Source organism: Thunnus albacares, chromosome 16 (genome assembly GCF_914725855.1).
Source record: "Thunnus albacares chromosome 16, fThuAlb1.1, whole genome shotgun sequence".
Classification (NCBI taxonomy): Eukaryota; Metazoa; Chordata; class Actinopteri; order Scombriformes; family Scombridae; genus Thunnus; species Thunnus albacares.
In genome coordinates this window covers 13,577,847-13,604,991 of record NC_058121.1, presented here as the reverse complement: position 1 = coordinate 13,604,991, position 27,145 = coordinate 13,577,847, and the positions used below count along the sequence as shown (strand labels likewise).

The 27,145-nt window shown below is 40.3% G+C and overlaps 3 protein-coding genes across 3 annotated transcripts; 2 read left to right on the top strand and 1 right to left on the bottom strand.

Annotated features, from left to right (window-relative positions):
* Positions 1–1,164: 1,164 nt before the first annotated feature.
* Positions 1,165–11,211, top strand: lin9 (lin-9 DREAM MuvB core complex component). The gene is made up of 15 exons (XM_044329780.1): positions 1,165–1,239; positions 2,123–2,155; positions 2,596–2,687; positions 3,772–3,885; positions 5,218–5,348; positions 5,730–5,855; positions 6,038–6,195; positions 6,779–6,912; positions 7,114–7,242; positions 7,765–7,866; positions 7,963–8,043; positions 8,140–8,265; positions 9,487–9,669; positions 9,926–10,023; positions 10,200–11,211. Exons 1-15 carry the CDS (start codon positions 1,209–1,211, stop codon positions 10,303–10,305), a joined length of 1,644 nt encoding a protein of 547 aa, XP_044185715.1. The 5' UTR covers positions 1,165–1,208; the 3' UTR covers positions 10,306–11,211.
* Positions 11,212–11,312: 101 nt separating this feature from the next.
* mixl1 (Mix paired-like homeobox) lies at positions 11,313–13,443 on the bottom strand. The gene is made up of 4 exons (XM_044329566.1): positions 12,983–13,443; positions 12,551–12,771; positions 12,253–12,373; positions 11,313–11,952 (listed from the first exon to the last, which is right to left on the bottom strand). Exons 1-4 carry the CDS (start codon positions 13,077–13,079, stop codon positions 11,375–11,377), a joined length of 1,017 nt encoding a protein of 338 aa, XP_044185501.1. The 5' UTR covers positions 13,080–13,443; the 3' UTR covers positions 11,313–11,374.
* A 4,270-nt stretch (positions 13,444–17,713) lies between these two features.
* Positions 17,714–26,220, top strand: acbd3 (acyl-Coenzyme A binding domain containing 3). The gene is made up of 8 exons (XM_044377304.1): positions 17,714–18,037; positions 19,642–19,783; positions 20,108–20,248; positions 20,553–20,711; positions 21,073–21,247; positions 21,679–21,931; positions 22,529–22,816; positions 23,720–26,220. Exons 1-8 carry the CDS (start codon positions 17,767–17,769, stop codon positions 23,932–23,934), a joined length of 1,644 nt encoding a protein of 547 aa, XP_044233239.1. The 5' UTR covers positions 17,714–17,766; the 3' UTR covers positions 23,935–26,220.
* Positions 26,221–27,145: the final 925 nt, after the last annotated feature.

Below are 27,145 nucleotides of genomic sequence, written 5' to 3'. Positions count from 1 at the left end.
ACTGAAGGACTTCTGCAAGATGAGAGCTTGCTGATACATGGCTGAGTGGTTAACCACTTGTCAAGTCAATTTTATGAATGTAGCCCAAAATCAGAAACCCAAAATGTCCTTCAAAGGGTTTAACAATCTGCAAGCATACAACATCCTCCAATTTCTCAATTTGGATAAGAAAAAAACTCCCATAAGCCACTAGACATCTTGCTGTCTACTAGATGATACATCCATGGTGTATAGACATGGGAATTGTTATTACCATAAATGCTGTTTCTCATGAAATCTACAAACTTAGTGGAGTGGATTAGTGGTAATGTGGTGCTCTGTATGACTCTGCCCAAAACAGGTTTTGGGTTTGTTAGTCAGGGAGTAAATATTTAAAGTCTCCCTCTACTCAAAATATGTTTTTCTTCTTCCTTCAGTTGGATGTTTGAGCTTCACTGTAAGTGCAGAGTTTGACACTAGAAGGCTGTTTTCACATTTATCTGCTGAAAGTGGAAAGTTTCTTTGTGCTCCTTGGAAATCTGATTTTAAGGGGTGGGCCTATGAGTATGATTTATGACATCACAAATAGTTTGGGAGCCAATCTTGGTCCAATATTCAACATACACAAGTGTGATGTGGAAACTTGAAGCCTCCAGTGCACATATACTGAGAATGGTCTTTTTAGTGAAATGGGAGACATCTTGTGTCCAGCAGTTCAATTTTTTAAATGAATAATATTTGCATATTCGTAGATTATGCATTTTTAATGAGGGAGAAGGAATAGATGTGATTTTAAGGATTTAAAAGTAGTAATACATTTTTGTGGAAAAAACATATAAGACACACATTATTAATCCAAGCAGAGATTTTTTTCATGTCTGGAAGGGATCTTTAAACTTGAGCAAAGCACTAACATCCTTTTCCACCGGAATGAATGAAATATAAGAAAAATTAAACCTGCAACAGCAGTAATTGAAGTGCTGTATGAAACAATGGAGGGATGCTGTGATTCAGTTTTCCAAGCATTTCCCTCAACGTTCAGTATGGAAAAGTTGGATTAATATTAAGTTAATTTGATAGTTAATGTGAATAAATGACACTTAGTGATTTCCTACGCATCGTTTGGGCAAATTAAAGGATTTATATTTCTCAAATCGCCCTCCAGTTAACGTCCCGACCCAGAATGCAGTTTGACAAGGTCTTTGAAAAAGCGGCGCGGCTAGTTCAAGATGGCGGAGATGGACCAGCTGTTAGACGAGAGTGAGTAACAACACAAATTCAAGGAGTTTTGCATTGTAAACACGCAACCGTCCCGTGGTGATGAAATACATATTTGGTTATAAATTACCACAGTTGTTCGTGTAATGAATATTGTAAGTTTTGGGCAGAGCTCATAAAGTTATTTTTAGACGCAAAGAGATGTGACCGGTCTGTCCAAGTCAGCTAACGCTTGTTAGCGGCTAACGGCGGCTAATGTTGGAGTTGAGCAAGTTACTTCAGCTCAACTGGGTAAACAAATAACGTTAGCTTAGCAACGAGCTAACGTCTGCTAACCTTAGGTCATTTCAGTAACAACAAAAGGGCTGCCACAACGCCTCTACTGTCAAAAATACACACGGTAGCTACTAGCTGCCTGTTTTGCTTCGCATAGTTTTTTCCCAGTCTTCCGTGCAACCTTCCATATTATATTATTCATCGTTAGTTAGCGCTGGTTAACGTTACACGGTAACGCGTTGTCTATCATTTTGACATGGTGCTTAAGAGAAACCGACTGAGTTAACCGGCCGGCAACGTTAACAGCTTGAATAACACACCCCACTCGATGTGAACGTAGTTAACGTAACTAAATATAGTGTAACGTTAGCATGTTTAGCACATTTCTTCCATATGATCTGTCCAGCTGATGCTTGACAGCTCAAACTGGGGGTATAGGCCTAACTCACTGCGCTAGCTACTGTATATTTTACTCAAGTTCCCTGGCTGGCTAATGTTTAAAGGACACTCTCATAGACGTCAGCAATTTGCAAACGTTTATAGGGGTTGCTCAAATAAACGCATTACATTGAATTTACTCGTGCAGTATTTTTTGTATGTGTGTTTATCTAATGCCACTAATGTAACCCAATGTGTCATCTCCCTCTAGGCTCTTCAGCAGAGGCACTTGTCAGTCTAAAAGGTATGTGGGCAGTTTGGTTACCTATTTTCCTGTACTTGCGTTCTTGATACTGTGTAAGTACGCTGAGTGCTACTGGAAACTGTCAAATTTCTTGTATGCCTTCACCAAAGAAGACGATGCTGATTTTGAGCTGATCTGCCTAAATGTTGACTTATACATGAATTTTATTGCCCATCTAAAGTAGTCAGGAATGTTGAATCCTTCATTGGATTACACCCTTCTCTATGACCCTCCGTAATGACAAGCTTATGCTGACAACCCACACTTCCTTATATTTGTGAATGATGACATCTGGGATACTGTAGAAGTAATATCCTGAATCTTCTTTGATTTGCAGATAGTTTTAATTCTGATGTTTGATTGTGAGTATTTTTCACTGGGGTCTTGTATCTGTTGTTGACCTCACACCATCTTGAATACATGCATTGGTTTTCCTACAGAAGGCAGTTTGTCCAACACTCTGAATGAAAAGAACAGCTTCCCGAGAGCTCACAACACCAGGGGACGACATTCCTCCCTCACAATGGACACGGTAAGAGACATACTGACAGTTCAGTGTCAGGATTAAAACTTGAAAAGGTGACGCATTAGAGGAGCTTCAGTCACATATTATGAATGCAAAGCTTTTGTTGAGACAGCAATTAAAGTCTCTGCTAATACAGTGCAGTCCAGTACTGCAACAACAACATAAACCGTAGCTTCAAAAAAGATCATACAGTGGAATCATTACAACTCAAAAACAATCTAACAGGTATTGTATTGAATTGCGTTTAAAGTATAAGTCATAGTGATTTTGTCCACCCTGCGTTACATCACTAAGATGTTTAATCAGAGCATGTGGTCAGTTTTTGGGAGAAAAAGTGCTTTTGAGCCACATTTAGTCCATATCAGTCTTTGTGTATACATGTTTTGGCTAAAAGAAGAAATACTCTTTGAAGCCGTCACTGATTTGAAGCAAGGAATGAAAGAAGCTGATGTTTTCAAGTGTATGAATTGGCATATTTGCAATGTTTAATCTCCAAATCACTGTAGAAACATGGTGGGTTTTCTCAAGTCTTAAGTTTTGAGTGAAATTGTTTGTTACTTAGTAATTAAGCAGTTGTTGGATATGGAAGTGTTATTCTGCTGATTGATCCAGTGTATTATGGATTATATGGTCGCTGTAAAGCGCTTTCTTTGTGATTGTCTTTTTCTATCTGAATAGTCGACATGGTGTGAAAATGTGCATAATTTTCTCACATAATAGCTGCAGAGTAGCATGCTGTGTTCTCCCAAACATTTTAAACCTTATGATGACACCAACTCTCCTTAATTTAAAAAAAAAAAACAAAAACGTTGTTTGCACCTATGAATGGATTGTGCTTTATTCAAATTAAGGTAATCTTGTGTGTATCTGCAGCATTGTATTTAAATCTAAATTTCTGCATACAGACAGACAGAAATTAGAGCAACTAATGTGGTTCTTCTACTGCATAGAAGTTTTCTGCTGGTGTCCAAGCTTTCTTTTTTGTCTTTAAATCAATTTCTTTCAAGTAACACATTAATGCTGCACACGTAGATTTGTTAATGTGTTGTTGGCACTATTCATAAACTCCAGGCAACATTTGTCCTTCCAGCCCACACGGAGCTCAAAGAGGAGCCGTTTGTTTCGGGAGGAAGATGAGCAGCCACAGCAGCGTCTCCCCTCCAGATCCCCTCGGAGGAGCCAGAGGGTCACCACCACACCACAGGTAAAAAAAAAAAAAACTACACACCATGAAAGTGTTACATAGTGAAAATATCGAATAATTTGTCTCCTCCCACTCTCTCACTGCTTCTGAGGGTGGTGTGAAAAGTGTTGGAGAGATAATATTTGGCAGACACCAAAACATTACTTCATAGAGCTTGTATTGGTCCCAGAAGTCACTTTGTGATTGTGTGTGAGCTGTATGAGGTTGTGGATGATCTACAGGAAGTATTCAACAGTTGCCACCGAGTCTACCTGTGTGGCAGATTTGCCACTGCTTATGAAGGCCTTGGTTTAAGCAGGCAGAAATTGTAATATTTAGTTTATGAAGAACAGGACAGACTTAGTGATTGGCTCCAGGTTTGATATTGACCATTTATTTACATTCTTAATTCAGTCATTCATCACATTACAGCCAATTCTGCCTCTGTTATCTCCATGTGAAACTCACAATACAGAGTTAAAGAGTCTAACATTTATTTTTTTTAAATAGGTAATTATCCTTGGTATCCTGAACAACAACTTGCTTGCTTGTTAGTTATTATGTATAGTTAATCTGTCCACTACACTGTGACTGCATCTTGCAACAGAAGACATGGTAGGATAGATAGGATTTACCTGTTAGTCTCTAGCCTTAGTGTCTATGTCAGCATTTCCAATAGTGGATTTATTATAAGGTTAAAAACACACTGAATGTGATGAGGCTGCCAGGCACTGTAATAGATTTGACACTTCTCATAGAAAATTAATTGACAGCAGTAGCAACCTCCAGATGGTAGCATTCTATGTGGTTTTTCTACTGGTGGTTTGCTAGTAGAAAGCTTTTAATGTCAAGTAGCAACAGTATTAAGTGTTCTGTCAGCAGCAGTAGCTTAATACAGCAGTAACGGCTTCAATGTAATAGCGAAACAGGGTTTATTAGAAAACAATGAGGCTGCTAATTTGTTAAATGAAAGTATGAGACTGACATGGAGTAGAATTCAACTCCATACATACCATACTCCAAACAGAATTTACAAAGCCAGTGAGGTGCACATTGTAAGCCTTTTAAAAATGGTGCTTTGTCGCTAGACACCTGCTTAAGCACACATGTTGAGCCGCTCAGTTTATGATGATGATTTCACAGCTCTGATGCAGACCCAAGAAGTAACTGATGGACCTAAGAGTGCACCAATTGCGAGAAATGACATATCATGTCATAGTGGGAGAGTAAATGAGAATTTATTTGAACTAAAGGATAAATGTTACCTTACTTTAGGCATCTGTTCTGTTATTTTTCAGAATAACTATGGAATGAGTGTGGAATGACTGTTGTTTTAATGATGTTTCTTTGCAGAAGTTTTCTAACGTGGTGACACCTGATAAGAAGGCATCTCAGAAAATAGGGCTGAGATTAAGAAACCTCCTAAAGCTACCCAAAGCTCACAAATGGTGCATCTATGAATGGTTCTATTCCAATATCGACAGGTAAAGTCTCACTTTCACTTTCAGAGGTCAATAATTCATTTTGAATAGGTGAACATAAAAACAAGATGGAGGAAATTAGGCTGCACACACACAAGTGACCTGAGCTCAGCTCACCACCTGGCTGAATGCACAGTCAATGCCAGTAGTGAATCAAAGCTAATACATTACACATCATCATGTAATTTATCTTCTGTTTATATAAGAACTGTTAAATTAATTCAGAAGAAAAGCCCTTATATTGAAATTAGACTAATTATATCCCTGGAAACTCTATGACACCTCAACAGTGTTCAAGCTTTTGATCATCTGTAATTACATCGTTTATCATACATTGTTTTGTCATCTATTTCTCTCCTAAAAGACCTTTATTTTCTTTTCCAGACCTCTCTTTGAGGGCGACAATGAATTCTGCCTGTGTCTCAAGGAGTCTTTCCCCAACCTGAAAACAAGAAAGCTGACAAGAGTTGAGTGGGGAACAATCAGGAGACTGATGGGGAAACCCAGACGGTACGCTGCAATCTGCCTTCACACATTTTCGTTCATCATGTTTGTCTTCATTCTTCTCTGATATTTTGTAGTATGTGAAACTATTTTCTGTCTATTTTTCAAAACAGTTTCCTCACAAAGAATTAGTGTGTAGAGGTGAAGGCCAACGCTCTTGTGGCACTATGTTCTGTTTGCCCATCCAGGTGTTCATCAGCGTTCTTTGCTGAAGAGCGGACAGCACTGAGACAGAAGAGGCAGAAGATGCGCCTGCTGCAGCAAAGAAAACTGTCTGACGTGTCGACCTGCAAAGACCTTCCTGATGAAATCCCCCTACCACTCATCATAGGAACCAAAGTCACTGGTAAGATGACTGATATGGACATGCACTACTGTCAGCAGCTGGGAATTATCATCGCAGTCAAATGATACCCAAAGTATCCCTGTTAACGTTTCAGTATTTGACTGATATCTTCCTAGCAGGTGAAACTTTACGATCATTTTCAGCTATGCAAGTGGCACGGCTTGAGGGGTGGCAATGTCAGTCTATCAGTCAGTTGGTCAGTTGGTTCACCACTTTGCTCCTGACAAAAATATCTCAACAACTGTTGGATGGATTCAGATGAAATTTTGTACAGACATTCGTAGTTTCCAGATGACTTTGGTGATCCCCTGACTTTTTGTCTAGTGCCATCATGAGCTCCACATTTATGTTATGAGTGAAATACACACATTGTTCCTCTCAGATAAATTGTAGGTCCCATAACCTTTCCAATAACACCATCATCAGATTTAATGTGTTTAGTTCTAATTAAACTAATGGTTGCATACTAAGATGCTAGCTTATTGGCAGTCTCACGGTGCCACTAGCATAGTTGTAAACTCTTAATCTTGTTTTCCTGTTGTTTAGTGGGTTCTAAATGGCTTCCCTGTGCCTCTCTCAACAGCTCGACTCCGAGGTGTCCATGATGGGTTGTTCACAGGGCAGATCGATGCAGTTGACACCAGTGCTGCCACCTATCGTGTCACCTTTGACCGCAGTGGCCTGGGAACACACACTGTGCCTGACTATGAAGTCCTGGTAAGACTTGCATGTTACTTTGCCATGTAATTCATATCATTCTGTTTGAGGTTATAACAACATGAGTCTTTTTACCGTAATTATAATGCAGTGTAACTAAAAATGATAATCAAGAAATTGTCAAAATGCAAAGATGTACAATAGTTGTGAGGATTTTCATGACACATTTTTAAGCATCTGGTGATGATTGTGTTTTTCCAGAGCAATGAGCCCAATGAGACCATGCCGATTTCAGCCTTTGCCCAGAAGCACCGGACGACACGGTACATGCAGAACCTAATGACTCCGCCTAGAGGGCCCTACCCGTCCGCTACCACTCCTGTCCTCATGGTACTGTGACCCTACATTTAATGACAAATGTACATGTGCTGTTTCATTACACCTGGTTGTGAGTAGGTTTATCTAGCTTCTTGTAGAGGCAGCCAATCATTTTGAGAAGGTTTAGATCCAATTGTCTAGTACCTTTGGACCATAAATGTAGGCATGCAAAGGAATATATAGACGTGCTAGTCAGTGGAGGGATTTACTGTATACTGTAAGAGCAGTTCAGGCAGTGCAATCATGTCATCATAGAAAAGGTTTGGGTTGAAAGACATAAAGCTTTCCACAACACAAATCTTTCAAACCTTTATTCTTGTGTTATCTGCCACACCTGTACTCTTTCTCTCCTGCTACCAACAACTGCTTCAGTTTGAGCCTCAGTTCCTAAGGAAATGTATAAAAAGATACTGAGCAAATGACAGAACATCAGTGTGTAAGTGGTGAGCATCCTTCTGCAACTACAGAACCACTAGGAAAAACTGCATATCTCTTACTTAGTTAAATGATCCCATTGTCCATTTTTAATGACAGGACAATGACCCTCTTATCAACCAATCACCATGGAGGAGCAAACTGACCGGTGCTGAGGGAGATACTCTGGGAGGATTTCCTGTCAAGTTCCTGGTCCAAGTGGTAAATATTTCCTTTCCAACTGATTGTTAAAAGCTGACATCGCAAAAGTTTTATCAGTTGGTTCTAACAAAATCTTCTACTATTTTTGTTCCCTAGACAAGGCTGTCCAAGATCCTCATGATCAAGAAAGAGCACATCAAGCACTTAAAAGAAATGAACACAGAGGCAGAGAAACTGGTACAATCAACACAAGTCTTTAAAAATAACGCTTGTAAATATGTGACATGCAGACATCAAGCTCACCTCAAACTATTTGTGTGTTTTTGTGTTCAGAAGTCATACTCCATGCCTATTGACCTAGACTTCCAGAAGCGATACGCTACCACAGTGCTTGAACTTGAACAGCTCAATAAAGATCTCAACAAGGTGCTTCATGAAGTTCAGCAGTTCTGCTGTGAGGTAAGTCACCACTAACTATTATCACTGAAGCTAAATACAGTTAAAGGTAAAGTCAGTGATTCTAATCCAATACACTTTTTGTCAAATTCAGTGAATATCTCCCCAGGGTCCACTAGCTGTCTGTACTCTGTGCGCTGAAATAAAAATCCGGTGTTCATACACAGCTTTGGCTCTGTGATTGGGGATGTAAACACAGTGGCTCGGAGCGAGCCACACAACACTACTTTAACCAATCAGCAGCAGGGGGTGTTCATACTAGTGCACAGGACAGTCATCAGAGCAGCTGTCTGTGTGAGGACATGACTATCTCCTGTCTCCAGCACCTGTTGAATGGTGGGGGAGGGCTGGCGAACTGGAGAGAGAGGCCGTGACCAATTCACCTAAAAAGTGTTTTCTCACGGAACAGATACCCTTCCATTTTATTAATCTAACCCTAACCCTTGTATCAATCCACACTGAATCCGAGACAGTCTCACGGAGACCCCCCACGGTTTTTTACGCTCTTAGTCTGTTTCTGTCACGTTTAGTGAAATGTAATCTGAGCAGGCAGCTGTTTAAATCACACAAACATCCCGTAGTATATTTGCTTTCAACTTATTATCCGTATAAATGAATTGATTTCTTCCCATGGAGCCGACATGCAAACTATTTTGGCTCAGTAAATTTCTGCTGTCAGTCAGCCTGGTGAAAGCAGTTTGTCTGGCCACTGTTCTCTCAGCTCCCAGGAGCAGCAGCTGACAGACGGCTGCTTCTGTGGACAGAGACGCTGAACGTAGGTCAAGTAAGAAGTGGGGATGCTGCAGAGAGGCGGACAGTGGATAGACAGTTGTGCTCACATGAGAGGGTTTTTTTTTTTTTTTTCTCCTGCTCGTGATAATGTGTGTGTGTGAGAGGAACAGACGTGACTCCACAGCTGACGCATCACTCTGAATTCCACCATATTTCTCTTTTGGTTGTTGCCTCGGCAATGCGTGTCCATGAATTTGGGGGGCGGGGCTTTTGAAGAAGCACGAAGGGAGGGGTGTATTTGTTTGGGTGTTTAGTTCAAATATCAACAAGAATTCTCCAGAATGACTGACTCTACCTATAACGTATGGTTACCTGCAATATTTTATGTCCTCTTCTGATTTTTCTCACATCTCACTTTCTTGTCCACCTTGAAAAAAAATGAAACATTGAAGCCTTGTTTAAGATATAAATCACCGATGTGTGTCTGTTCAGCTCGCTCCGGATCAGGGCATGGTTCCAGCTGACCATCCCACCGAGCTGCGGCGGCGTTGTGAAGATGAGGCCCAGCAGATGGTACAGCAGAGCAACTCCTTGAAGGACGGACAGCAGAGTGTGACAAACCCCAGCCTCACACACCTCATCTCCCGTCTCACTGCTCTGCTGCTACAGATCAAGGTAAAACATATATAAACACCGAGTCAGCTTTCGTTCCTGCCAACAAATGTCCTCACATACATCAGGTTTCTCTCTGATTTTCTGTGATGAAAACAACTTGTCAGTGAGTTAATTTCGCAACATATTTATGGTGGAGATCAATTTGGCAGAAACATCAATTTGTTAATAAGTGTGATGTGAACTTTTTTCAACACCTTTTTATATGTACACTAAAATTTAAATAATATACTAATACCTTGATAACCTGTTGTTTCAGTGTTTGGCAGATGGGGGAGACCTGAATTCATTCGAGTTCAAATCCCTAACAGACTCCCTTAATGACATCAAGGCATCGATTGATCCCTCCAACCTCAGGTAAGTGACCCTGCAGTGTTTCTATCTACACTTCTGCAGTCATGAGTCAAACTAACACAGTGTGACTTATTCATAGTTTTGTATGTGTTTTAATAGCTAACTTGATTAATGAACATTATTCTTTTTCCTGTTATTACCCTAATCACCTGCATCATTAATAATCTCTATATTTACAGTTGCTTCCAGAACAATGTCGAGATCCACGTGGCACACATCCAGAGCGGCCTTAGTCAGCTGGGCAATCTGCATGCATTCGCTGCCAACAACACCAATGCAGTCTGAGCACCTGCATCATCCTCACAACACGCAGGTTCACACACATTTAAAATCGTCTCTTGAGATGGTGCTTTCATCTGAACTGTCAGAGGACTGAAAACAAAAGGCCATGTGGATGTTGTGGACCACCACTGTACAATCTGAATTTGGACGTCCCAGTGAAAAGGCTCAGAGTTCAGCCCAGGTTCCTGAAGCTTAGTGCTGATGGCAGAGAGGATGTCATAAGTGTTTTACCCACCAATTTTATTGTATGAAAATGTTTGTGCACCCAATTCAACTCAAACCTGAAAGAGTCTTTCACTATTGCCACAAATCCACATCTCCAACCTCTCAATGGTTATTTATTGGTTTCATGTGCCAAACATCGATTCTTACAGTTTTTATAGTCCATATTTATTTATTTTTTTGAGTAGGTGTGTATGGTTTTGAAACAATATTTTGCTATCTCTAAAGTTTCCCCCTGTAAGTGTTGTGTTCTGTTGCTCCACTGATGGTAAGCACAGGGGAGGCTAAAGAATGTTTTATAAAATTGTTTATTGTAGATAATTGTACAATATATCTGATTATTAGGACTATCGTCGACATTTCTGCTGTGTATTCAGAAATGGCTTTTGTAATTTTGTGTGCACTGAAAAGAGATTTTGGTATTTTTATAAAAGGAGAACTCTGGGGTTTTGATGCCTTTTACTCCCTAAAATGATCTTAGCGTTTCCACATTTGGCATGGCTGTTGCTGCAACCTCCCCCCCACACTAAGCCTGCATCACTGATGTGATCCTAAAAATCCAAGTCAACTGTTTTTTCCTAGAGAATCTCCTTTTTCAGTTTTGTAAAGTTGTATATGAGAGTGCCTCAGGGCAATTGTATATAAATGTTCCTGTCTTTTTATATTAAACATAATATTGCAAAGCTCTATTTGGTTTTCTTCTTTATTTACAAGTACGGTTCACATGAAACCAACCAACAGTTTAATACAATTTTACAATAAATAAAACAATATTTTTATGCACACAAACAACTTGTATACCAGCTCTTCTGATACATGTAGCTTTCTTTATATCAGCTCTTATGATACATCACATAAAACCACCAAAGCCAACCATGGCCTCGTTTTCCCAGTCAGAGTCTGAATCAGTAAAGTCCTGCGCCTCAGTGGCATGGATCGGGGAGAAGTGACTGAACCTGTCCCCTGTGGCCCTCACTTGTTGGTACTGGATTTGACACCCAGTATCCTTTGGTGATGACCTGCTGAAGTTATTCTGGGTCGGGATGGGAGGGATCACCACTTTCATCTCTGGTCCGATGGTCTTGTTAGGTGGGAAATTGTCATATTCCACCAGAACCTTTGAACCCTGGTTTCCAGTGATGGGGGCTTGGACTGTGGGCTGATGCTCGTTCTCCTTGGGATAAAGATGGACATTACAGCAGGGGACGTTAACACTCAGCTCATGGCGCTGCATCTGCTCCGGCTTCACTCTGGTTCCCTCCTTGTCATAGATGCAGGAGACAGGCGTGTGTTCGTAGCTGCTGGGTTTGGTTGGTATACTGGTCCTGTGTGTGTCCTCTGTGTTTTGGTGCATTGTCGGTCTGACACTGTCCTCTAGCCCAAATCCTCCTACCCTGTGTGCCTCAGCACCATGGTGGTTGTCATAAACTGAAAGAAAAAGCAAGAAGAGAATAACATTTAGAAACATGGCTGTGTTTTACATTTTTTTTAAGTTTTTCAAGCAACTTATGAAAACTTGGGTGACTTTAAATCAGGTGTAAAAATACATTAAGGAAGATATTTCAATAATAAACTGCCATATTCATTGGTACATGTGACTTAAATGGAAGGACTACATTTTCATGAGGATGGACAAAAACTACAGCTGAGCAAGTACACTTGATGCCAGAATGGGAAAAAAGTGGATTTGAAGACAAAATAGAGTGAAAATATGGCTGTAATAATCACCTTTCTCGGGGCCCATCCTGCTCTGGAGTTGGCTGAAGGCTGAGGGCGGGTTGGAGACCTTCATGGACACTGATGAGCCAACTTGGCGACGAGACTTTGCTCTTCTGTTCTGAAACCACACCTGGAATTTGGGGAAACAAGAGAAGCGTAATGGTAATGTTACAAAAGCGAGGTTGATCTTGTTTCTTTTTTTTTATCTGGCTACATTTATTCCCCTATCATTTTGATCAAATGGCCTATTCAAATAATCATACCACAATTTTGGATTAATTTATGTGGCATTTAAAGTAGACATTACCTGAATTCTGGACTCTGGCAGCCCGGTCAGAGCCTCCAGTCTCTCTCGTAGGTAGATGTCAGGATATTTAGTGTCTGAGTAAACTTTCTCCAGCACTTCAATTTGCTGCTGGGTGAAGTTGGTCCTCTTTCTCCTGTGAGTCAGTATTGCCACACATTTATCCGCCCTCGGTACAGAGTTTGCCGTGTTGAAGTAGTTTGTAACATCTGAGGCTCCGTAATCTGGAAACAAACACAAATTATTTAGTTGACAACCCAGATAAATCGGAGTCAAAGAGAAATGAAACTGGACTTGTGCGTAAAATACGCACAGAATCAGAAGTGTTGGCGTTATTTTTTCTATGACTACACTTCTGAAATCAGTATCAAAGCCAGTTTAGCCAGTGGAAGTGTATGAAATGAAGTAAGAATCCCAGCATTGTCAGCCACCAACCTGAGTTCACCATGCTGTTCTTCTGCAGAGCTCCTTCATGATACATCTGGAAGTGATTCAGATCCCCGACGCGCAGATTTCCATGAACAGCAGACATGATCCTCAACGTCTCAGACTGAGTTTGAGACCTGTGCCGGACTTGCTGGACTTAAATCCTCCCGGTGATCAAAGGTGAAGCTGTGTGGATGTGTGAATGGGGCAGCCATCAGTGCCGGCTGGCACTGCAGCAGCCGTGCAGCAACTTCAGACGTCTGCAGGCCGACGGAGGTGTGAAGGCATCACACCTTGAACGGTGGAGCGGCCGCAGGTCTCTTTTAAAGGGGTTTTAATGGAATCTGCATGCTCAATACACATCGACAGAGAAAACATTTATCCGCTTTGGAATGGATGAAGCAATAATGGACCTGTAGCCTTCAAAGAGAGACCGTCGGAAACTGCCATTTCCTCAACGGGTCAGAGGCTCTCAAGGGCTGCAGTTTGTTGCTTAATAATAACAGAAATATATACAAGTTTCTAATGTTTCTAATGATCTATTCGGTTAATAATAATAATTAAAAATATTCCTTACAAAATTACAAGAGGAAAAAAACTTTTTAATAACATATTATACAGCATATGTTTATATATACAGTATATGACCACTTCTATATGCAGGGATGTGCTTTATGCATATCTGATGAAATACTGTATATTTGATAATGAGTATATTTGTTTAGTATATGTCTCCAAAACAAGTATAGTGGATAATTAAATAAATAAATATTTTTTTCCACATCGCTTGATCAAAATGTATTTAGTCTGACTTATATCCTGAAAACTAGATTACAATGTCTGTGTATGGCTGTATATGATTTTACATAGTTGTAAATGTTTGCTTTTTTGATGCCGTATCTCTCACTTATGATTAAATGTCAAAGAATATATAAACCGAAAAATGTTCAAGTCCTCCGAGGTCTGCTCCTCAAATCTGATGTATGAAGGAAATGCTTCCTGCTCCCCTTTCAGTGACAACAAAGTTTATCTCAATACACAAACCTCAGTTCAAAAGTACTCAGGCTTGGGCACTTGTTACTGAATTGGTCATTTGATTCAGGGGGGGGATCAAGTCAAGAGGTCAGGTAGCACCACAGACACACTAATTTGTTCCCATGTATTTGGACAAGATTTGCAGGAATGACATGGGATAGTCATATTTATGACTATATTTTGAGTGAATTTTGCATAAATGCAATAATATATTACATTTTGGGTGTGGGTTCACATCATTACTGCAATACAAACTGAAAACATAACATGATTGCAAGACTTTTAACCACATCCCCCATTCATAAGATTTATGGAATACAGCTGTAACTGGGTTGAAGTCATTGTGAAGTAGATTGGATTTTTAGCTAAAATGGAATTAAAAGTCAATTACACTCCTGAAAGAGACCTTAAGGTTACATCTGGTAAATTTCTTGTTCATCTCTGTGTGAAAATTACAGGATAGCCATGATGTCATTTCACATCCACAACAGCACTTATTGATCTCTGTACCTTGACACATGCAGCATTGTTCAGGTAGGATGTGCTTGTTGGTAGAGTCATTCACAGTTCACAGGTTTGCTTTGTCTAGTGGCCCCTAATTGGGTATTGCCTGTGTGCACAGACCAGATTGCTATGCTAAAATCAGGCTGTTGAAGTTCCTGATCCTTTGTAACAGGGCAGTGATCAGAAAGCAGATCAAGAAATTAACACTGTACTCTTCATACATTCATTTCTGGCTACAAAGCTCTTTAGTCATAGCCAACAAAAGTAGGAATTCAGCATTGCAAGTGCAGAAAATGAATTGGCACCTTTGCATTTAGTGTTTATATTGAGTTATAATTTTCCTCTTGGCAGCTCATGGTAGAGATTTTACATTTAAATGAGATTAAAAGAAGACAGTTCTAAGTTGATTAATGCAGATATTGCAGTTGGCAGGCTGCGCTGTCAAACATCAAACAGTAAAAACACTTGTGAATTTGTACTGGCCATCTCCAGTGAGCAGCTGCCTCTGTAGACACAAACATAAGCATATCGACACCTTCAAAGGCTGATCGCTATTTAACCCACAGTTTAACCTGACCACTATACATTTAACAGACAGACAGGTAAATTATCCTCACAAGTTTGCAGGGATACGTTAAAATCTCAGCTGTCTTATGGGCCTTTGTTATGAGTTCAGTCCTTGTGTATTTGATTTGACTTATAGAGCTGCAGTAATGGCTTCCTAATAAAATGTGCTCATTGTGTAAAGCTGCAGAAATATTATCAAAAGTATTGGTTGAGTGTAACTATGGAGATGGTTGTTGTTATTATGTACACAGATTATGAACAGAATTGTGAATGTTACGGTAAAAAATAGCCATACTTTCTAAAAGAAATAAACAGAATAATGACAGTAAATAAATTCTTTTAAACCCACAGAAAAGTTTAATGGAGATCCCAAAGATTTAAAAGATTCCAAATATATCAGGCTGAATCTTGGGAAAATGTGTATAAAATTACGCATAAAACTAGAAGTTGAATTAGAATATTTTATTTTGATGGAATAGTGGAGCTAGAAAAACATGGAGTTACTGGTTTGAATATTTCACTTTGTAAATCAGCAGAAAAGCAGAAAAAGAGTTGGAACAAGCTGATACTGAATAGCTCAATGTAATAGTTGTGAATCATTGGACACTGTGGATTAATGTTGTTTTTACAATCTTGAAGTCTTGCTCCAAAAATGTGTTTTTCTTCTTGTTCTTTCATGTTTGAGAAAGCTGTTTTCACATTCATCTGAATTTCTTTCTAAATTCAATTATAAAAAGTTCAAACGATGGGTGAGACCTCAAGAACTTGGATTTATGGATGTGAAATTTTCCCAGAAAAATGAACTTTCTGCTTTTTGTTTTCATAGTATGGTGTTACATCCTTGGCTTCCAGCTTAATTGAATGGTTAGTTTGAATGTCAAAACGATCCTCAAAATGTTTTTTTTCTCCAGAATCCTGATATATACTGACACAAAATAGATGTTTAGTTGTGTCTTCAGTTTTGTTTGATATCTTTATTGAGAAATATGGTGCATGAGAAGAGAAAACAATGTCAGTTTAACAATGAGAATCACAGTTTGTATTTATTTATCGGGACAGTGTACAGTTTTTAACATAAATGATGTATTGCACCAAAGTTAGCTCAAAGCTAATTTACATCTGCAGTCCCCCACAATCAAAACATACTACAGCACAACAACAAACATTACAAAGCAAAAAACACACAGAACACATTATACAAAATACAAAGCTACACACAACAGCACATCACATACACCCATAATATCAACTAGAAATTAATCATGTAAACTTGTCAAATTAAAAGCAAGATTATTTGCATTAATGAGAAGACTATAGATTAAATTTAGATTCAGTGGTTACAGAGCTGAGTGGTTTTTAGTAGATTTTTTAAATTTGGTTTTGAATGTATTGATTGAACTGCAGCTCTTCATATCATCAGGTAGGGCATTTTACTGAGTTGTGGCTTTCACAGAGAAAGCTGACTGCCCAGATGCAGTGTGATGAAATGTACTGTCACACTAAATCTTGTATAGAGGATATTCTGGAGGATCTAATAGAACTAACTGAGTGAGTGTACACAGTCACATAGTGGAGGAGGAGCCAAACCATTTAAAATTTTATAAACTAGGCACAAATTTGAGAATAATCTAAAATTCTTAAAGCTAATTAAATTGTATTTCTCCAGTACCCTACAGTGATGGAAATGCATTGGCTTTTTGTCCAGAGTTTTTAGAGTTTGTTTGTATAAGGACTCAAGAGGTTTCATGGCTGTTTAATAATAATAATAATAATAATAGTATAATCAAAATACTGTGCATCTCAATGGATCAAAAGAAAAACAAGCCAATCTTTATGCCTTTTAAAAGTGTTTTTATACTATTCATAGTTCAAGCCCACAAAAACATAAAGCAAAACGAGACAAATTCACACACATACGTTTGTCTTTTTACCCTTGTGAGGACGCTCATTGACATAATACATTCCCTAGCCCCTTACCCCAACCCTAACCATCACAACTAAATGCCAACAACTTAATCCTTTCCCTAAACTAAACCTAAACCCAATTCTAATCTTAACCTTAAAACCAAGTCTTAACCCTCAAATTGCCCTTTGAAGTTGTGAGGACTGGCCAAAATGTCCTTACAACACAGAAATGTCCTCACAATGCTGGTTTTCTAATGAAATTGAAAACACACACACACACACACACACGTTGTTCTGGGTCACTTTTGGGGACATTACACAGATTTATAACCACTACCTGCTGAACCCCTAATCCTAACCTAACCAAACAATCTGCCTTTCTCCAATTAACTGGTCTGTAGTCTAAAATTTGCCCCCGAAAGTAGCCTATGACACACACACACACACACGTACGCACATACACGCGCGCACGCGCGCGCGCGCGCGCGCGCGCACACACACACACACACACACACACACACACACACACACAATAAATGAAATAAAATTTGCTCAAAAAAGTGCATGAATTAATTGTCTCCTTCATTTTTACAAAAATCACATATGTTATCGATATCTACAAATCTTGAGACGAGTTTGTTGGTGAGATATATAACTTAGTGAATATGTTTATTTATCGGCTTCGTCATTATTTACATCGAGAAAAAAAAAAAAAAATCTCCCGGAACTTCCGCCAAGTCTAAACGGAAGTAGGTACGTGGCTGCTTCAGCTGACAGTCTACATGATGGCGACAGAGGTTCAGAGCGGCGACCTCGACAGTGCTACTTCTTCCAGCCGGCTCGAAGTTTCTATCGACGGCCTCACCCTCAGTCCGGACCCGGAGGGTGAGCAGAGCCAGGCTGAAGAGCCGGACCCCGAGCCCACGGAACCCGGGACCGATTCGCCGGGTGCCGACGAAGGCGAAGATGGAGAGTCTGCCAAATCTGCGATAGAGAGGAAATGGGGCTTTTCTCTGCAGGAGCTCTACGGAATGGCCCTTAAATTCTTTAAAGGTATTTAATGTTAATTGTAATCTTACATTTTTAACGCATCATAACGGCTCGCATTCGAACCGACCGTTGAACGGTGAGACGTCGCTGGCCGAGGTTAGCCGTTTGCTAACGTTAGCTACTAGCTGTCAGCCGCTGTCAGCCGCAATATTATATTAGCTCCACAGCTAGCTCACGAGTAGCCAACACACTGCTAACAAGCTGTTAAAGGGTAAAACAAGTGTATATGCCTCTGGTCGCTGCACATTTCCACCCGCCTTGCCTCACTTGTGTTATGTGCCCCCTGCTTTGGGTTTGAGAAGAGTAACTTGACATGTCATGAGTCTGGAAGTCATGCGCCTGCTCCACCTTCCAGTAATGTAAAGGCTCTACCCACCCCGATAATGCTCATAATGATTTGTTTGGAAGGGAAACACGCCCTGCCCAGCATCTGCAGCAGCTAAAAGGAGCCTCCAAGTCGGCTGGTAACTCGGATTTTTCTCTAAACTAACCCACTGGCCGCTGACAGTGTTCCTGCTGTGTGAGCTTAATTAAAGTTACCTCTGGGCTTAAAAACCGTTTCTTAGTCTTAGGTCCATGTTTTTAAAACTGTGTTTTTAAGGCCACGTTTTAGTGTTCACCAGGCTGTAGTCTCTGTGACCATTAGCCTGTTAACAGCTCAGTTGTTGCCTCCTTATCTATACCAATCACGCTGCTACTACTACAACCGTGAGTCTATTAAGGAAGTGTAAGTTGATCAGTATCCTTTATATGCATATAAACTGGGGTGCTTTACAGAGTTCATTTCATTATCTTTAAGACAGCATGAAAAACATATGCTTTTGTAAAATGACAACAGAATGAAATCGAAATGGAGGAAAAAAAAAACAGCTATAACATGCCCTGATTTATGTTTAAACCCTTATTTCAGTAGCCTCATATTCAGACTTGCCATTTCTTTTCACTTGATTCATTCATTTGAATAACTGAACAAATGTGAGATGTAGGAGATGATTTAGCTGTCTGGAACTAGGCTATCATTTGAGTCTTGGTTCATCTTGCCAAGTGATATGTAATAAGAAATAGCATGCAAACAGTAGGAGTCATTAACCTCACAAAAAATCTACTAAAATGTCAATGGTTGTGTCAAATGTCACTTCCTGAACACACGTAAGCCATTTTGAACACTGGGAGTTTGAACTGTTTTTATTGGAACAAAGAACTAGTGAAGACTGTGCAAACAGGTTTGGGCCTAGTTACCCTTCTGTGTGATAGTAATCTGCTCTTTGTATTTCTTGTCAGGTAGGGTTAGGTCTAATTGTTTTCTTATATACATAAATTGCTTCTTGACTCACTTCAGTATAAAGTTTAAGTGTGATTGAAGTGATCTTTCCATGAGGTGTTACTGGATTATGTAGTGTCCATTGTGTTTGAAAAGGACAAAGGGCACAATTATCAGTGCAGTTGTTAAGTACCTCACTCGATAGTCTTGGAACAAGAATATGACACCCTATATGTTACTACTGTTTTAGAAAAACACAAAGGTTTACTTTAGTATTCACAGTCAATGTTCACTGCAAGACATAAAAACAAATAAATGCAAACTATTTCCAAATTGCTGCTCTCAGATAAAGATGGTAAGGCCTTCCACCCGACCTATGAGGAGAAGCTTCGGCTGGTGGCTCTGCACAAACAGGTGTTACTCGGCCCCTATAATCCAGATGCTTCACCAGAGGTTGGCTTCTTTGATGTCCTAGGCAACGATCGCAGGTAACTCCAGCAGACATCTGTATGTGTGTGTGTGTGCCTGTGCATGTGACCTTCGAACTCTGTTAGACATTAGTCTTGTAATTTTTCTGTGTTTCGGGAAACTTGAAATGAAATGTTGACACAGTCCAATTAACATATTTACAATTAAATCAGAAAAAATGCTTTTGGCTGGAAAAGTGAGTTTCTGTTTTGTTCTGAGAAAGAAAAAATGGTTGTTACAAATGCTACAGATATAAATATCTATTGTTTTGTGATCATAAAATGATGCCACAGCATGTAAAAAAAAAGTCCCCTCCATCACCTCCATTTTTGCTCTGTGCACAGGAAAGAGTGGGCCTCCCTGGGTAACATGGAGAAGGAGGAGGCCATGGTGGAGTTTGTCAAGCTGCTTAACAAGTGCTGTAACCTCTTTGCTCCGTACGTCACCTCACACAAGATTGAGAAGGAAGAGCAGGAGAGAAAAAGGTAAGGTGCTCACTTCAGTTCCCCTGAGGGAGATCCCTCAGCTACAGTGTGTAAATACAGACTTGGGCTACATTTGTCCTATATGCAGCCAGCAAAGCTGTGAAGCAGCACTTACTTTGAGTGGACCGGTTATACCTGACCTTGTTAGAGTCCCTTGTCTGTTCTTGCAAGCTGCAGAATGATTTGTCATAATTTTCTCAAAAAAATAAAAATATATCACATTTCATATTTTGACAGATGGTGTATGAATACTTCTAGTTCCCATCATTTTATATCCTTTGTTTGTCTCTTTGCGCTTACCCAGGAAAGAAGATGAAGAGCGTCAGCGGCAGGAGGAGGAGGAGAGGGAGCGACAAAGGCAGGAGGAGGAGAGACGGAGGCTTGAGGAGGAGGAAAGGCTGAGGAGGGAGGAAGAGGAAAGGAGACAGGCAGAGGAGGAGAGGCTACGGGTGGAACAGCAGAAGTATGTGTGTCTGTGTCACTCTGTGTGTGTGTGTGTGTGTGTGTGTGTATTTTTGCATAATGTGCTTGGGCTACCAATATATTGATTTGACTTCTACATGATCATGACACTCCCCTCACATTGACATCTACAGGGATGTTATCTTTTCAGCTCTGAAACTGCAACAGATTCTTTGTCAAGCTGGTTACTTTAGCAGAGTCGGTGCTTGGCTGAAACTTGATCCACACTGGACAATCTTCCTGCTCACTGCATCTTTCTTCTCTATGTTAAAACCAAACAACTTTCCATTGTCACCATCGTCTCCTCTCTGTCTTCTGTATTTCCATCTTCACCAACGCTCCCTCGCTGTTCTATTTCCCAGACAACAGATAATGGCGGCATTGAACGCTCAGACAGCGGTGCAGTTCCAACAGTATGCTGCCCAGCAGTACCCCAACAACCCTGAACAACAGCTGGGCCTCATCCGTCAGCTCCAGGAACAGCATTACCAGCAGTACATGCAGCAGCTCTACCAGGTCCAGCTGGCCCAGCAACAGGTAGGAAGTATTCAGTGACTGATTGACAGACTTTCATGCATATTGTTTGTGTGTGTATTTGTGTTTTTTTTCCCCCTGATGTCATGGTGTAATGTGACGAATCATTCCCAAGTAAAGAGTTAAGTAGCAAAAAAAGCCTTTGACATGCCAAAAAGGGCGTCAGTCATATGGTAATTTTGAACACTGTTCTTCATGTGTACAAAAGACTTGTTCCTCAGATAATCAAGGTAAATTGTTGAATTGTGAGTTTAGTATTGTGCAAACTCATCTTGACTATAGATTTATGCCATAATGATGCAGCTTTACATGCATACAGATGTCATGATAGCAGGAATCTGTGCTCCATCCAACAACGTGGTAGAAACAGAACATTCTTGGGTTATGTCTTTAGTTTGATGTTGTTACTCAGCATCATCTTCCTCTTGTTCCAGGCGGCCTTACAGAAGCAACAGCAGCAGCAGCAGGCTGACTCGATGATGCAGGCCACCCTGGAAGCCAGTAACTTCAACAGCGGTGAGCCCGTTCCCGCCTCAGCAGCGGGACCATTATGTGCTGCTCCACCACCAGCTGGAGAGGAAGCCCCTACAGTCAACGGAGGTCAGTCGGACTCGTACTCGGAGAGCATGGACCGTGAGCCTGAGCCTGAGCCGGCAGAGGAAGTCTCAGAGAACGGGCCTTTATTAGGTTTGTGGGCTGTTTTTATGTTTGCCTCATAAAAAACAAAACGAATCATAAACACACTTTTACTGGAGTAACTGTTGACCTGACCATAAAGAATCTACAATAGTCCTTGTTGTGCAGCTAATGGCTACAGAACAGAGAAGGATAGATCTCTGTCACACTAACAAAGCTTTATACCAAACCTGAAACCTGATTCTTACCTGCTGCGTCCTTGTTGATGTGAGCTGGAGGGCAGGGAGGAGGAGAGCTGAAACAAATGACACATGATAGTCTGCTGGTTTAGGTGTCATCCATCCACACTTACAGAAGTGTCAGCACCCACACCAGAAATGAACGAGACCATCACCTGATTCCAAAACATACATCCTTAGCTGAACTAACCCACTGTGGCTCGCTGCTCACTCTCAAAATAATGTTTAGAGGAAAGATTGGATGGCTGTGTATGCAGAAGAAAACTCTTTGCCATTAGTCACATTTGCACATGCATGGTCTCTCTCTCTCTGACACACACACACACACACACACACACACACACAACATAAACACATAAACAAATTTTTTACAACACATTCAAAAAGTCTCTTGTCCCTCCGATAACAGCGGACTCCCCACCAGTCATAGCTGCTCCCTCCATGTGGACGCGGCCACAGATCAAGGACTTCAAGGAGAAAATCCGGCAGGACGCTGACAGCGTGATCACGGTGGGGCGTGGCGAGGTGGTGACGGTGCGCGTACCCACCCATGAGGAAGGCTCTTACCTGTTCTGGGAGTTTGCCACGGACTATTATGACATCGGCTTTGGGGTCTTCTTCGAATGGACAGATGCAGCCTCTGCTTCGGTCAGCGTGCACGTGTCAGAGTCCAGTGATGAGGACGATGATGATGAAGGTGAGGCGCATGTGTGAGCGGTTCTGCAGTGATTCTGCCTGAAATATGTTCAGGTGTGGCAGAAATATCAGATCTACGTATGACAAAAAAAGTCTCCTGGTTAAAATGACATCAGCTTGAAGAGTCAGTTTTACAGCGTGTGGGTGTTCGTGCCTGAGAACAGACCAACACCCACAACAATCTTATTTTTCCCAGGATTGTAAAACTTTGCTAGCTGTTCCCTCAGTTTCACTATTGGGTATAAAATGGTATATATGGGTCACAATTCCCTTTATGATCTTAGTTATTTGCTATAAATGCTATTCATCATAACCACGTCATATTCTGCTATTTATGGTATATTCAAGTCATTGTGGTTATTTACACTTCCATCTTTTCCACAGAAGAAGTGTGTTGCTTTGAACGAGAATGCTTTATTCTTATCTTATGTTCAGAACTTGCCTACGCCGTAGTTAAACATCCACAGGCACTCCCTGGAGCAGAGGAGAGGTCCTGATAGTTTTTATTGGAAAGCAAAGCAATGGTGTGAATAGTAATGAAAAATGGCAATATTGTGCAACACGATTGGCATGGTCTTGTTGGCTTATGGTCAACATTAGCCTTTAACAGATATACCAGCCTTTCTAAACTTCACTTCAAAATGTATGCTGATGTAGCAGTTGTGTATAAAAGTCTGTGTCACATTTAGTCATAAACCTCATGTATCTGTTCGGTAAAATGCAAGTTTTGCACTCTGTTTTGCATCTGAAATAGGTTCATGATGTTGTTAGCCATATTAAAGTTAATGATAGCATTTTATCATGACAGCAAAAGTGTCAAAAAGGAGCCCTCTGTGTGCAATTCACAAATTTTAATCTCTCCTGCTTTCCTCCATAACTTTATTTGTTGTTCTTGTGCCCACAGGTGATCCTCCTAGTGAGGAGGAGAAGGCAAAGAAGGAGGCAGGGAAGCCCCAAGTGGATGAGATTGTGCCGGTGTACCGGCGGGACTGTCACGAGGAGGTGTATGCTGGCAGCCACCAGTACCCCGGTCGTGGAGTGTACCTGCTCAAGTTTGACAACTCCTATTCACTTTGGCGCTCCAAGAGTGTTTACTACAGAGTCTACTACACCAGATAAGCCTGAATACAGACACAGGGGGAGCCAAGGAGTGTGTATGTTCATATATATGTGTGTGTGTGTGTGTAGGTGGAGATTCGTGTGATGGCAGCCTGTATGCGTGTGTGCGTGCGTGAAGGAGAAAGTGATACCAGATCTATTCTGGACACAGCCACCAGAGGGTGACAAAGAGACACATCTGGAGCCCTGGTTTGGAGATTGGACTAATATGTATGTACTTTATGTGTATGCGTGTCCCATGATACACCCATGCTAAATCTTGTCATCAAGCCCTTGGAAGAGGAGTGTTTACTCCTGTTGTATATTCACCACCTGACCTTGCTGCGCTCACGTAGATCAGGCTATAGGACTTTGCTCTTATATTGTATTTTACCACTTTTCACCCTGGGCTCTTCTCCTGTCATCGCCTCAGCCCAACACTGTCCAGCGTGGCCTTGCGGCTGCTTCTGCCCTGAATGACGCTTTCATAACCGCGAACGGAAACGCGGCGAGCCCAGCGCTCTGAGCCAGCATTTCCTGTTCAGCGGTAATGGTGGTTGTTTATCCCACGAGAACACAGACAATGTAATGTTGAAAATCAAATTACATTGCAAATGTACTTCATAACACTATGCCTTTTGTTCCACAGAGAGCTTCTGGTCTTTGCCAAGTCTCACACACATTAAAAACACCAGTGTACACAATCTTAATCATCCTTTTTGTTGTAAAAAAAAAACAGTAGTCTGTTATTCTCTTCCCTAGCCAACAGGCATATATGAATCCTCTCTGATTGTGCACCAGACATATGTTAATGGGTTGTTTGTTTTTTTTACGGCGTTTACTGGCAGAACTTATGAAGGAAGAAGTCATTCCATTGTTTAGTGAACTCTAAATGAAGACATGGGTGTTAAGAGAATAGGTACAAAATAACATGGAAAAGTATGGTTGTCAAATCAAGCATCTCAGTGTGTGATACAGGATAAGAGGTTTAAAAACAAATGACTTGATAAATATTTGCTTTCCCTTTCTCCTAGAATGGGATGTTATTTCATTTTGTCTCACTACTTTACAGTCCCTGCTTCTATGGTTACTCCACATGACAGATTACGTTACATCATCAGCTGACCAGATCTTTTGCTCCTCACGTCTTTATTAAAGTATCAAGGAAAATGAGCTAGTATTAGGACAAATGTTGTGTTAATACAATCTGGGAAGGTTTTTTTGTGTCATTCTGTGTGTTTGGAGATGCTGTACCCAGCTCTGACACACGAGAAAATCAAAGATCAGTAACCGCCGATGTTTTAGAGGTCATGACACGCTGTTACATCTCTTCAGCGCTCACAAATCGAAAATCCATAACCTGAAATACAGTGTTGCTGTTCAATCGTTTTTTTGTTCCTGGTATGAATTAATTCAATTTGTCATCTCAAATATGGTATTGTGAATAAACTGAGATGATCTAGACTTAATATTGTGTCTTGGATGATGTGCTTGCTTACTAACTCAGTTGTATCATCAAAATTTTTAAGATGAATTTCATTGTCACAATTAAGTCATTCTGTTCAGCTTCATGTTGCATTTCCATGATTTGTTGTACTTACCACCCAGGTGCATTATCAGCAGTGCTGTATGAACTGTGTTCCGTCTAAATCTGAACGATGGTTGCTGAATGGGGAATGTGTTTGGTGGGTGTCAGATATATTTGGTTTCACTTGTACGTTTTTATGTGTGTAACCAAACCTGAAAGACAAAAGAGGAGAGGCGAGTAACTTGCAAGTTGAGCAAAGTCCTTTTCTCAGTGTCAGTTTGTCATATTATTTAATTAAGAGGTCGCTCCTGCCTCCTATCCATTCAGTGATTCGTGTAACAAACTCTCACTACCTATGGCTTAACCCAAGCTATAAAGTTCAAGAAAGTTCCCATATCTTCTGATGTGTGATGTTTTGTTTTTCTTAAGTTTCTTGTTACTCACCAAATGGTTTGAGTTGATTTGTTCAAGCCTTGTATGTAAATAATTCTATAAATGAGTTTATGTATGGGTTTTTAGATGTGGAAGAAGGCTATGGTTTTGAGGATCAATGCACTGTAAAAATATGGTGAATGAGATATATGTATACATTTTACCCCGAATGAAAGTCCAAAAACTTGTAGGAGGTGTGAAACTGTAAGACTATTGATATGACAGAAACAGAAATGCTCATCTTTTTGTATTGTTTTGACTTGTTTGGATCTCTAATGAGTCGGAAGATCTCTTTTTTGGGCATATATTTAATCTTGATTAAACTTATGTTCATCTCTAGGACTGGACAGTTTGCTTACTTTTCTTTTTTTAAAATTATTTTAATATCTTCTCATCTCGCTTTTAATGTTTGTGTCTTTAAGACCTCTTCCATGGGAGACATTTTGACTTGTCATAGCAGGAAAAGCACAGGTGGATCTAATGAAACTAATGATTCTATTGAAGAGTCCCAACAAGCCTTTAAGGATAAGTTCACAATTTTTCAAGTCTGTCTTAAAACGACAGTCCGGTGCCCATAAGAACACTGAAAGAAGTTTTCTCTTACTGTTCATACTGGCTATTAAAAGATCCCCTTCAAGTGTGCTTTTAGGCTAATGTAAGTGATACAAGCCAAAATTAATTTTGTGCAAAAATGCATTTAAAAGTTTATCTGAAGCTTATATAAAGCCTTTTATCATCAAATCCCCCCTTTGTGTTCCCTCTGACAGTATTTCCCTGTTGTTCTGCAGTGGAACTATAGTAACAGAAAGTGGGTTAGACTTTGGCACTAAAAAGACCATTTTTGCCCCAAAGGAGGCTTGTGGATTTTGGCCCCACTTACATTGTAAGTACATTATGAAGGGATCTTCTTATGACCAGTATGAGCAGGAGGAATGATTATTGCAAGAAAAACCTCTTTCAGTGTTCATCTGGACACCTGACTATTGTTTTAAAAAATGGTGATCCTGTCCTTTAATTAATGCTATTGATTACACCTATGTATTTTTTGGGGGGTTTTTTGCAGTGCATTGTCAAACATTGGGCTCTTTGCCTTGCCTTTAAACAGCAACAGAAGCACCAGAAGATCAAATTTAAACAGAAAAAAAGTCAATATCTGGAATGTGAGGACATCAAAAAATGACCTTGGAACAACTGAACAGTGCAGGCTTGTTCCTTTTTCCACCAGTAATGAATGTGTCATCCTCAAGCTGCTTTCCTGTCAAACACATTTTG